Consider the following 11,137-nt stretch of genomic DNA (forward strand, 5'->3'; position numbering starts at 1 on the left):
CTCCCTCCCATCAGCATAATATCTGTTCACTTAACAAGCTCAAGGAATTATTGTGATTGTTATATCTTCTTTTTCTTTTTTTTTTTTGTATTCCTGCTTTCTGACTGTACTTAAAAGGTATTTATTTTTTTCTTTCCTTTTTATGTTTTGGATTTCTTTCAAACTTTCTGAAGCTGGCAGGACCTTATCTGTCGGATGGCTGCATCAGTAAAGGAACAATCTACAAAGCCAATTCCATTACCACCATCACCACCTTGCGAGTGAGTATTTCTTTGCATGGTAGGACTTGTTGAAAAGAAGGACTTCTTGAAAAGAAATGGACAATTCTTACATTTTGTTGCAATGATGTTTAGGCAACTCATGAAGCTGAAAGATTGTTTTCTTTCTTCTGCAGAGGAGACAATGATGAAGAGGAACCTACAAAATTAAAAGTGGAACATCATGATATTTCAGTCCCTGGTCTGCAGAATTCAGGTAAACTTATCTGTTAAGTCTCCCTGGAAAAATGTAGCCTATTATTTGGCTTATGCAAGTTCTGGTATCAGATATTCAGTTTAATAAACTCCAATTATGAGCCTTCTGTGTTCCAGTATAACAGTTCTCTAAGTGTTACATATTTTATTTAACAGGTAATCTCCATAGCTTATGTGGTTTTTTTTTTTTTTTCCCCAAGTCTTTCCTGAATGGTTCATGTTAAAAGTAAAAAGTTTTGTTAAGATACACTTTATCTTTTCTGTTCCATTGAACAGACAGAGATTTGGGATTAGAATCTTCCTTAATATCATCAAAACATCCGTCTCATGCACTGAGTACCTCTGGGAAATCAGAGGTAGATGATCTCTTTGTGGCTGAGAGACAGTTTGCAAAGGAGCAGCATGCAGGTGCAACTGTAAAGGAAGTTGGAGTAAATTATCAGCTGCCAATCCCAGATCCACATTTGCCTGTCTCAGAAGAACGGTGGGCATTGGATGCACTAAGGAATTGTAAGTTTTATTCATAAATTATTACAGACACTTATTAAATACCAGAGTTGTATAATGTACTGAATAGCCACTTAGGGAGAATCCAAAGAAGTGTAAGCTATGACTTTTCCCTTCAAGAAATTTATAGTCCGGTTGGGAAGATGATAGAAACCCCACCCTACCTCACCCTCACCTTTTTTTTTTTTTTGTTGGCTGGGAGGGTACAGGGATTGAACCCTGGATGTTGATGTTATCAGCACCACACTCTAACCAACTGATCACCCGCCTTTTTAAGTAAACACTTGAACAGTGACAGTGCTGGTATGTCAGAATTGATCTGGGTTGCTATGACTAGAGAAGGGAGGCATCAGAGAACAAGAGAGATGTAATTATTGCTCGAAGAATAGTTAAGATTCAGGCAGGAATGTGGAAGAATAGAAGTGATTCAAACAAGAATAATGGTGGTACCAGAAAAACAGAAGCAGAAAACTGAGGGTGTTCAGAGAGCAGTGAGTAGACCAGTTGGCCTGTGGTAGACCATATAAGTTAAAGGAGTGTGGAAGATGAGGTTAGAAAGGTAGAAGATGTGCTATTGAGCCTAGCTGTTGTAAACTTTGAATAGCAGATTGGGTTCTCCACCGTTTTCTTTTTTCTTTTCTGTTCTTTTTTTTTTGGTGGCTGGCTGGTATAGGGGTCCAAACCCTTGACCTCTCAACCCTCTGAGGATGGCAAATCACAGTATTTTGTGGTCTTTGGCAAACTACACATATACTCCTACCTTTCTTGCAACAGTTGTAGTATTCACCATAGCCCACACTACACACACGTGTGCGCACGCACGCACACGTACATATATACAGGTCACTCTTTTAGCTAGCCCCCGCTAAGCCTAGCTGAGAATCACTGTTATAAATGGAAGGATAGCACATCTCTTATGTGTACTGAGTTGGGAAAACAATTGCTCTAGCTGTAGAGAAGCATTTGAAGCTTTTATGCTGTGATATGATTAATGAAAAAAGATTAATCTGGCTGAGAGCTGAGGAAAGATTTGAATGGAAAGAAGTTCGGAGTGGCGCACTTACTAAATAAGCTATTATAGTAGTCTGGACTTGAAACTAAAAGGGTTGGGACTAGATGGTGTCAGAAGTAATAAAAATAAAGTGAGGAGACAACAGATACTTAAAACAATTGACTTGTTTGAATGTGAGTGCAATGAAGGGGAATATTTAGAGATAATTTTGGTATTGTCAGAAATAAGAGTCAGAAAGGACCACCATGGTCTTCCCAACCTTCCACTGCCGCACTTTATTTTCTCCTTCTTTTATTTGGCAGAGATTATAGGTTCAGTTTTAAAACATGTCAAGATTAAAATAATGAATGGCAAGCCATTCAAGACGAAGTGACTAGCAAGAAGGTGGAGTTTTAGGACTGGAACTTTGGAGAGAGGTTAGGAAGAGAGCTAGATTTGAGTGTCAAAGCTGTAAAAATCCATAGCATCTTTCAGGAAATGAATGTAGAATAGAAAGACAGAGGGTCAAAGGTTCAGACCTATGTGGAAACTGTTTACCTAAAGAAACTGTTTACCTAAATAAGATAGAAATTAAGCCAGTGATGAAAGTAGGAAATTGGTTAAGTTATTTAAAACCTAATTTATTCCAGGTTCTCCTGAATTAACAGTCTTAATGATTTCTGATGGTTTGACTAACATTGTCCCTGTAATTATATCATTGTGTGAGTGATCTCACAGCATACACTTTGCCTATTCAAAATTAAGTTGGTTCTTATTTTCAACAACCTAACAAGCTGTGCCACTAGTAAGGTAATTTTTTTAAAACTGAAAAATACTTCCCTATCATTTGAAATTATACTACCAAATCATTGGAATTAAATTTTATTACAAGGCAGTTTTATTTCCTTTCTTACCATTTTGGGAGATTCTTTGGGTTATTATAGATGATAAAATAAATGTTCTATGTGTCTAATAAAATTAGAAAACATATATGCCTATACATATAGTGTCTGCTTCTGGAAAAAGTAGAACTATTAGTGTTTTTTGTCTAGTTTAACACAGCCTTTCAACACTCTTAAATACCTTTGTGGTATTATTCTAGTTGTATGGAATTAAAAGTAGAAGCATGGTATTGGTTATTTAGATGTTCTAGATAGGAGTATCTTCCTATTTTAGAATGCTTAGATATTTTCAAATCTAGATTAATATTAAATCTTCTCTAGAAGATGGTGCTTTATTTCACTTATCAAAACAAAAAAAGTGATTGTATAAAATTAATATTCTGGCTATATATTATTAAAAGGTGCTTACTTTTACAGATAATTGGTAGTTTAGCCAGCTGATTTAACTCTGGCTGTCTGAGGTTATATTTGTGAATGTGCTTTTTAAAAATTCTCCTTGCCCCCTTCCTAAATTTTTTAGTGGGTTTATTGAAGCAGTTGCTGGTACAACAGCTAGGTTTGACTGAGAAGAGCACTCAGGAAGACTGGCAACCTTTTCCAAGATATAGGATAACCTCTCAGGGGGTACAGGCAGACGGTGGAATGCAGAACTCTGAAAATATTAAGGCCTGTCATCCTGCTGAAGGACAGATGCCCTTTAGAACTGGAACTGGTGACATTGCAACTTGTTACAGTCCACGGACTTCAACTGAATCTTCTGCTCCACGGGATTCGGTGGTACTGGCATACCAAGATAGCCAGGCAAGTAACATTTTGGTAATGGACCACATGATTATGACCCCAGAGATGCCTACCACAGAGCCAGAAGGGGGTCTTGAGGAGAGTGGAGAGCACTTTTTTGATGCCCGTGAAGCACATAGTGATGATAATCCATCAGAAGGTGATGGAGCAGTTAAAGTGGAAGAGAAGGATGTTAATTTACACATCTCAGGCAAGTCTCTTTTATATGTAAACTTTGGTTTTGGTCATTGTTTACTGTCCTGATACTGAAATGGATGTTGTTTTGGTATCTAAGCATTTGTATGTGTGTGTTTGTGTGTGTAGTATTTATTTATTCTTTCATTCAGTAAATAACTACTGAATCTGCTTTATGCCAGACCTCATCTTGGGTGCCAGGGGATACAGCCGTGAAAAAAATGCAGACAAATTCTCTATTGTCAGGAAGCTTAAGTACTAGTAGGGAAAAGAGTAATGGTAAATAAGTAAACAAACAAGTAGATGTCAGATAGTGTGACATATTAGGAAGAAAAATAAGTCAGACAAAGGAGAGAGAATAATGGGCAGACACAGTGATCAGGGAGGAAGATCTCTGATAAGGTAGCACTGGGGTGGAGACCTGAGTGCAGTGAGGGGAAAAGCCATGTGGATACCTGGGAGCAGAGTATTCCACCAGAGAGCAGAAGGGGCAAATGCTGCACGTCAAGAGCAAGCTTTTGTAGTTATGGAATGCAGGGTGAGGTAGGAAATGGTAGGAGATGAAGCAAGAGAGGTATTCAGCAGGAGAAGTGCTGGCAAGATCATATGTGGACTTTGTAGTTTCCAGCTTTAAACTTCTAACATGCTAACTAGTATGAAATTATTCAGAAATTACCATAAGCATTTGCTCAGTTTAGCTTTAATGCGAAGTGAGGAAAGTCTGATGTACTTAAAACTAAACTTGGAAATTAATGGCTTTCCCCCCTCCTTATAGCTTTTCAAGTTATCAGTGTACTACCCCATCTCTATTTTCTGATTTTCTGATGGCAGTACTAATCTCATCAAACTGTTCTGTCTCTATCAATAGGAAAGTATTTGATCCTTGATGGCTATGAAACAGTGCAGGAGAGCTCCACAGATGAGGAGGTTGCTTCCTCACTTACCCCACAACCCATGACAGGCATCCCCTCTATGGACTCCACCCACCAGCAGCAACATTCTCCCCAGAATGCTCATTCTGATGGGGCAGTTTCACCGTTCACCCCAGAATTCCTGGTCCAACAGCGCTGGGGAGCTATGGAGGATTCCCGTTTTGAGATCCAGAGTCCCTCCTTTTGTGCAGAGTCACAAAGCCAGATCATGGAGTACATTCATAAGATAGAGGCTGACCTTGAACACTTAAAGGTACCTCATGTTTCACTATCCTTAGGGCTTGATTATAAGAAACACATTTAGCAGAGGGGAAGTATGGAATTATTAAAATGCTGATGTCAGTAAGCTTATTCAGGTTCTAGATTTGTATGTTTCCGTTGACCATTATCCATGAATAGGCCTGGATAAAATGCTGAGAATTGGCATCGTTTATCTTGTGATACATTATAAGAACAGAAAAAGTTATAGCTCTATAAACTATGTGTTTGTCTGGGTTTTTAAGTTTCAGAATCAAAAAAATGCTTGGAGTAGTTTGCTGGCCTCCATCAGACGATATGAATAAGCTGGAATGGATAGTGTTTGTATAGTTATGATCTAGGCTGGGAAATACTGTAACTTGTTATAACTATTAATTATCTGTTCCTCATTAGGTGTTGTTGGTAGTTTCCCAGATGCTATGACAGATAGAAATTGGCTTCCGAGGATCATGTAATCTAAAAACCTGGGCATGAATGGGATTTTTATAAATTGGTAATTGAAGATGTCACTATTTCAGAACTGACTTCTGTGGCAATTTTTGAGAAAAGGACACTATCTTAAAGGTTGCCATCAGTAGACACAGCTGCTAGAACCCCCCAATTTTTTTCATTTAGTTGGCAGGTGTTTAGAGACAGATTTAAAGGTCTTCCTAGCCTTTTAGCTAAAAACTGGTCTCCCTTTATTTTTCTTTTAACTTCATATGATACGATTTTCCTCTCTTCGTATGATTATATATAGTGTTTATTCTATGTCTGATGAGGTATCTAAAAGGCCATTGTGGGCAGGTCAGCTCTCATAAAATTCATGCCACATGATGTGGGACCATTTTCAGGGTGACTCCTGGAGTGGGATAATCACATTTACCAGTTATCCCCTGTACTTTGTTTTTGGGTGGGAAAATTTCAAGTTATTCATTCAAAGGAGAAATAGGCAAAAAGAATGAAATTTATTGTTTTCTCCCCACTAACAAAATTTTTAATGATGTTAATGTCGAAATTTGGGAGCAATATATAAAACTGTAATATAAAAGCCTTCTTTTCTATTTTCAAAACTTTTTGTTTTGGTTTTTTCATGATGTTCAAATGAAAAACCTATGGGTTTTGTTTTACAGAAGGTGGAGGAAAGTTACACCATTCTTTGCCAAAGGCTGGCTGGATCAGCCCTCACAGACAAGCTCTCAGGTATGTGAAAATTATGGGTTCCAGGCTCTAGAATCATCCTGCCTAAACAGTGCACTGAATGAAATGATTTATTATTCTTTAAAGTGAAAACCTTCTGAGATTCCATTTCTTTTCTGTCTTAAAAAAGCTGCTTGTTTCTAAACCTCATATATCAAGCAGAAGCTTTCACCTGCTGACTCTGCTCTTCCTTCTCTGAGAGGAATGGCAGTTGTCAGTTCTTCTCTCTCTTTCCTCACCTTTTCAAAAGCAGAATGCAGAGTGGTGGGAAGCCTGGTCAGTCATGGATTCAGTATGAGATTTGCTGGTGCTGTGATAACTCCCTAGTATAGAGGACTGGTCTTCTTCAGGTCGTGCTGTGCTTTTGTGCGTCTCTTGACAATGAGACCAGTGTTGCCCCTTGACTGCAGATGAATCTGTATTCATTGCAGCAATTTGTACTCATCTGCTCACATACTTTGGGATGGGGCTGTTCTGATTCAGAAACAAAGATATAACCATGACCACTGATTTCATGAGTGTTCTTTGCGGTGTTCGTTTGTTCTTCTTAATTTGGTTTCCACAATTCTTTATTCTTCTCAGATAAAAGTTAGAGGTGCGTGTCCTGGAGGTGACTGCAGATTGTTGGACTTTGAGCATCGGCATTATCTCACCATATCCTGGCTCCAGTGTGGACACACAGAGTGTTTTACAGAGGACCTGCCTGTGAACCACCTGGGGTTAACCATGTCCCAAGGTGCCCAGAGCGGGACTAGTTCTTCACAGTGTGGCAGCTGCACTAGTCTGTCAGTGAGGGAATATCCATTCTCTCACTCTCCTCTTCTCACTATTGGAAATTCATTTTGATTCAGAACAAAAACCAAATGTATAGAGCTTTGGGTGTAGGATATGAAATTGTACTTAGACGTAAGAAAAAGAGAAAAATCAGATGTATTTATTTGACTTCATTCCGTATTTGAAAGCACATTTTAATTTTTATTTTGCCTTGTTTTGTTTTAATTGAGTAGTGGGAGTTTTAGCTTTATGTATTTAGTGCAACCAAGGATCAATCACTCCTGAAGCTAAGAGGTCAGGATGGGTATTAGGAGGTTGGGTAGAGAAGTGAAAAGGAGGAGGAAGTGCGAAGTGGAAGGGAGAGCATCTTTCCTTCACTCAGCTGTATTCCATGCCCTCTGCTGTAGGCTGCTTTATTGAGGGTCACCTCAAACGCATAGTATCCCTGTGGCTGTTCTGGGCAGAGGACTTGAGCTATGTGCTGCCCAGGTGGTCAGAGAGTAAGTGGGCTTTGTCCCACTCTGAGGCAAGCACATCTTCTCTGTAGCTGGGATCAACCCCAATTAACAGGAATCCTCAATGTACTAAATATCAGGCACTTGAAAATGGGTGTGTTTTCTTTTATTGTCATCTCTTTTATTGAGGGTTGGGATTTGGGAGGGAGAAGAAAGCAAATTTTATTTTCTTGACTATAAATTTGTTATTCTTGGTATCATTTCATTTTTATAATTATACATTAGACTTTGGCACTTGTGTAAAATTATCCCTGCAGGTTAAGCAGGAAGTAAAAACAAACAAATGGAAATGCTTCAGGTGGTGGCAGGGGTGGGGGTTGCTAAGGAAGGGTGGGATGGGAGTGTGTAAAGAGTTTGGAAAGGTGATCTAACTGAATCACTACTGAGTTGAACCATGGCTTTTGTCAGCCACGGGTACTGCTGATTATAAGGCCAGTAAAATTTTAGTACCTGGAGGTTTGACTCTAATTTTTGCACTGCTGGTGCCAAAGGGCTCTTTGAGTCAAAAATAGAGCCAGCGGTGGAGTGGAGAAAGATGTGGGAAGGAGGCAGAACTGTTCACACCAACTCCAGAAGCACTTCCTCTGACTTCACTGCTGCAGCTCTTCCACACTGGGCCATCGCTGACCTTAAAAACTGCAGCCAGAACATACACTGGATGCTGCGGGCAAGGTGTTGGTAACTGCCTGCTCTAGAGTGAATAGTAGTAGTACTGGCAGCACCCTGAAGAGGATAAATGTTTGAGAATTGTAACTTGAGAACTCCGTCAGTTATATTGGCTTTCTGTGGTTTTCTTTGTGCATTAGGTATATATGTTTTGGAGTATTTTTGCCAACTAAAATGAAATCATTTATCAAATCTGTAAATTCTGTTAATAAACAAGGAGTTCATCCATTGCTCACATCTTTTAGTAGTGCCCTCTGAACTCTGTGGGTAGTCAGGATGTAATTTTTTCTTCCCTGCAGTCCACAAAAAAAAAAAAAAAAAATTTCTCGGCACAAATGGTAAGGATATCCAACTGCTTTTATGAGCACCACGACAGTTTAACAAGCTCATCTATCTATGTCCGGATCCCTGTTTCTGTCCTTTCAGAACTGATCTTTCTGTAGATGAGGTTCTTTGGATCTCATCTATAAATTAGAATTATATTTTGAGTATTAGACCAAGTATAATTTAACTCAGAATGGGATTGAAAATTGTAGAAGCAGAAGTTAATATATGTGAAGTTTAGAACTTGAAACTTTCTGTATCTCTTAGGAGACACAAGTAGAAACCAAATGGTTATATATTGTGCTGCAGGAAATATTGTAGTCACTCCCAACTAAAAGAGTTACATCTGTAGCCACTTGACACTAACACCATCAGGGGGCAGGTAATCAGGAGAATGGTAAATATAATATGAGTAGAACTTTCATCTTAATTTCTGACACTTCAGGGTAATCACATAGTTAAGTCAATTAAGAAGCTTGTAGGTTAGGAAAGTTTTGGGTTCTCTCAGCCAATATCTTGTCTTTAGTAATTACTTGCTTTTCTTTTCCTGCAGTTTAACCTCTTCTTGGAGTTATAACAGGACTAACTGGAAAAATACTAGGACCGTACATAGCTCTAGTACTTCCAAATAAATTCATATCTAGATTGTCAAATGAAGCCCCAAGGCAAAGTCTAATTCTGAAAAGGTCCCAAAATTTTGAGTGCTGTCTTTATCTTACCAGCCTGATGACTTCTCTTCTCCCTCCCAGCCTGGCCTCCTAGGCCTTCTATTTATTTTGGCCATTATAATCACATCCATTGTACTTTCATATTATATCTCCCTTTCAGGATGATGGAATTAGATTTTCATCCTGTCTTTGAGTGAGATGGTACCATCAAAGTAGTTTTCTCAGTTACATGACTAGAATTGGAATCCACTACTATACTGAAGGGTACAAAGGTGGTAGACAAAGCAACGTTCCCAGAGTGAGAAAGCTGCAGTTTAGCTGTTGAAGTGACCTGTTATGACACTGTGTTCTCTCCTGTGGGCTTAATGGCTCCTTTGTTACTAAGTGGCAAATTACATTTGGAGTGTCTCCTTCCTTTTCAGAGAATAGAGTTAACCAAGGCAAATCGGCAAGCCCCCAAAGTGCTGTAATTTAAAATTATGATTACTGCCCTAAAAGCCATATGTTTTAAAATCAGGTAACTTGGACTGCTTTGCGTTATGTTGCCTTTTAGAACCTAAATTGTAACTATTTATTATATTGCTTGGGAGGTATAAACTTTTTGGCTTTTCCATCTTGAAACAACTTCTAATGATAGTTAGAAAGGATGAATCCCCCTTTTAAAAAGTTTTTTGCTTATTTATTTTTGAGGGAGGAGAGAGAGAAGCTACTGAGATGATAGTAGCAGAGAAAAGTTTTATTTTTTCTTCTTTTTAGAAGCTAAAGAAAATACTTAGGCTTCCTGTGAATTTTACTTACATCCCTCCCCCCCGCCCCCCGTTTGATTAGTAAATTTGGTGTATTACATGGGGTTTCCATATTTCAAATAGGAAACTTTCTTCTCTGAAGTTGGTATTTCATGTTATTTTGAGTTACTAGAGCTTTGGTCAGTATTTCCTTCTGTATATGTCACAGAGGGCACCATTGAGAACCGTGTGCATAGGATTTCAAAATACAAAATTAGCAGGACCTTACAATCAACTGCCTGCTAGCTAGATTTTTTCCCCGCTGGTATTAAAAGTTTTGTTTTGTAAATCATGTTTTTTTCTGATGTTTCCACCCCTTTTCAGAGTGATCTGCAAGATTGTTTTTTCTTCAAGAAAAGAGTTCCTTTTGCCTCATTCCTTATGCCTTCCCCACTGGTACTGAGGGTTTTGATAATGAATTGGTAAGGGGAAAAAATGTACCCCCTAGAAGGAAGCCCTCCCCACCATTTCCAGGTGCCAACTGCTAAGCAGATGTACTGCAAAAATGGTAACTGTAATATGCACACTGTTGGTTATTTTTAATAAACTTCTTCCTACTAGAACATTTTATTTTCTTTGTTCACCATACAATCATGTATTCTTTAACAGAAATTGCTTTTAAAAAAAAATCTGGAACTATCTTTAAAAAAAGTTTATTAATAATCATGTATTTTTACTGATCACATTTTGAAATACCTAAAAGACTGTATTGTTCTAATTATCCAAATGTACCTTTGTAAAATAGCTCTTTTATGAATTAGCTGATAAGGCTGTATGTTTCTGGAACGAAATATTGGTCATCTAAAAACTTTCTGTTTTCTGGGGTCTGGGAAAATAGAAAATAAGAGTTCAAATATTAAATAAGCTTAAAGGAAACAAGTATGTGACTTTTTATTTGTATTCTTGTTAATTTGTCTTATCTGACTTAGAGAAGTTGAAGAGTTAAGGAGCCTGTAATTAATCTTACTGGTATTGACTGTCAAACATCTTCCTGGTTATTGGAGCATCTTTACTAGTGAGACTAGACAGTCAATCTCTGTGTGATATGTAAACCTCCATGGCAACACTAACAGCTGAGATTGCCTTGGCATGTGGGGCAGCTTTGTTGCTTTTGTTTTTAATAGCCTTATTGAGGTATACTTCACAAATCATTGCAGTTAATTTACTTAAAGTATGCAATCCAGTGAC

General features: G+C 38.2%; 1 protein-coding gene across 4 annotated transcripts in view; it reads left to right on the forward strand.

Moving 5' to 3' along the window:
- Positions 1–10,820, forward strand: part of ARHGEF12 (Rho guanine nucleotide exchange factor 12) — a 142,076-nt gene extending 131,256 nt beyond the window's left edge. For 3 of the 4 annotated variants that reach the window (XM_063092401.1, XM_063092402.1, XM_063092403.1), the window contains 7 exons: positions 174–260; positions 395–474; positions 750–983; positions 3,394–3,864; positions 4,717–5,033; positions 6,151–6,220; positions 6,800–10,820. In XM_063092401.1, the coding sequence (XP_062948471.1) occupies positions 174–260; positions 395–474; positions 750–983; positions 3,394–3,864; positions 4,717–5,033; positions 6,151–6,220; positions 6,800–6,810 (1,270 nt within the window). In that variant the 3' untranslated portion in view covers positions 6,811–10,820. The remainder of the gene's footprint in view (positions 1–173; positions 261–394; positions 475–749; positions 984–3,393; positions 3,865–4,716; positions 5,034–6,150; positions 6,221–6,799) is intronic. The other variant, XM_063092405.1, reaches the window with a different exon arrangement.
- Positions 10,821–11,137: the final 317 nt, after the last annotated feature.

The sequence above is a fragment of the Cynocephalus volans genome, chromosome 4 (genome assembly GCF_027409185.1).
Source record: "Cynocephalus volans isolate mCynVol1 chromosome 4, mCynVol1.pri, whole genome shotgun sequence".
Taxonomy (NCBI): domain Eukaryota; kingdom Metazoa; phylum Chordata; class Mammalia; order Dermoptera; family Cynocephalidae; genus Cynocephalus; species Cynocephalus volans.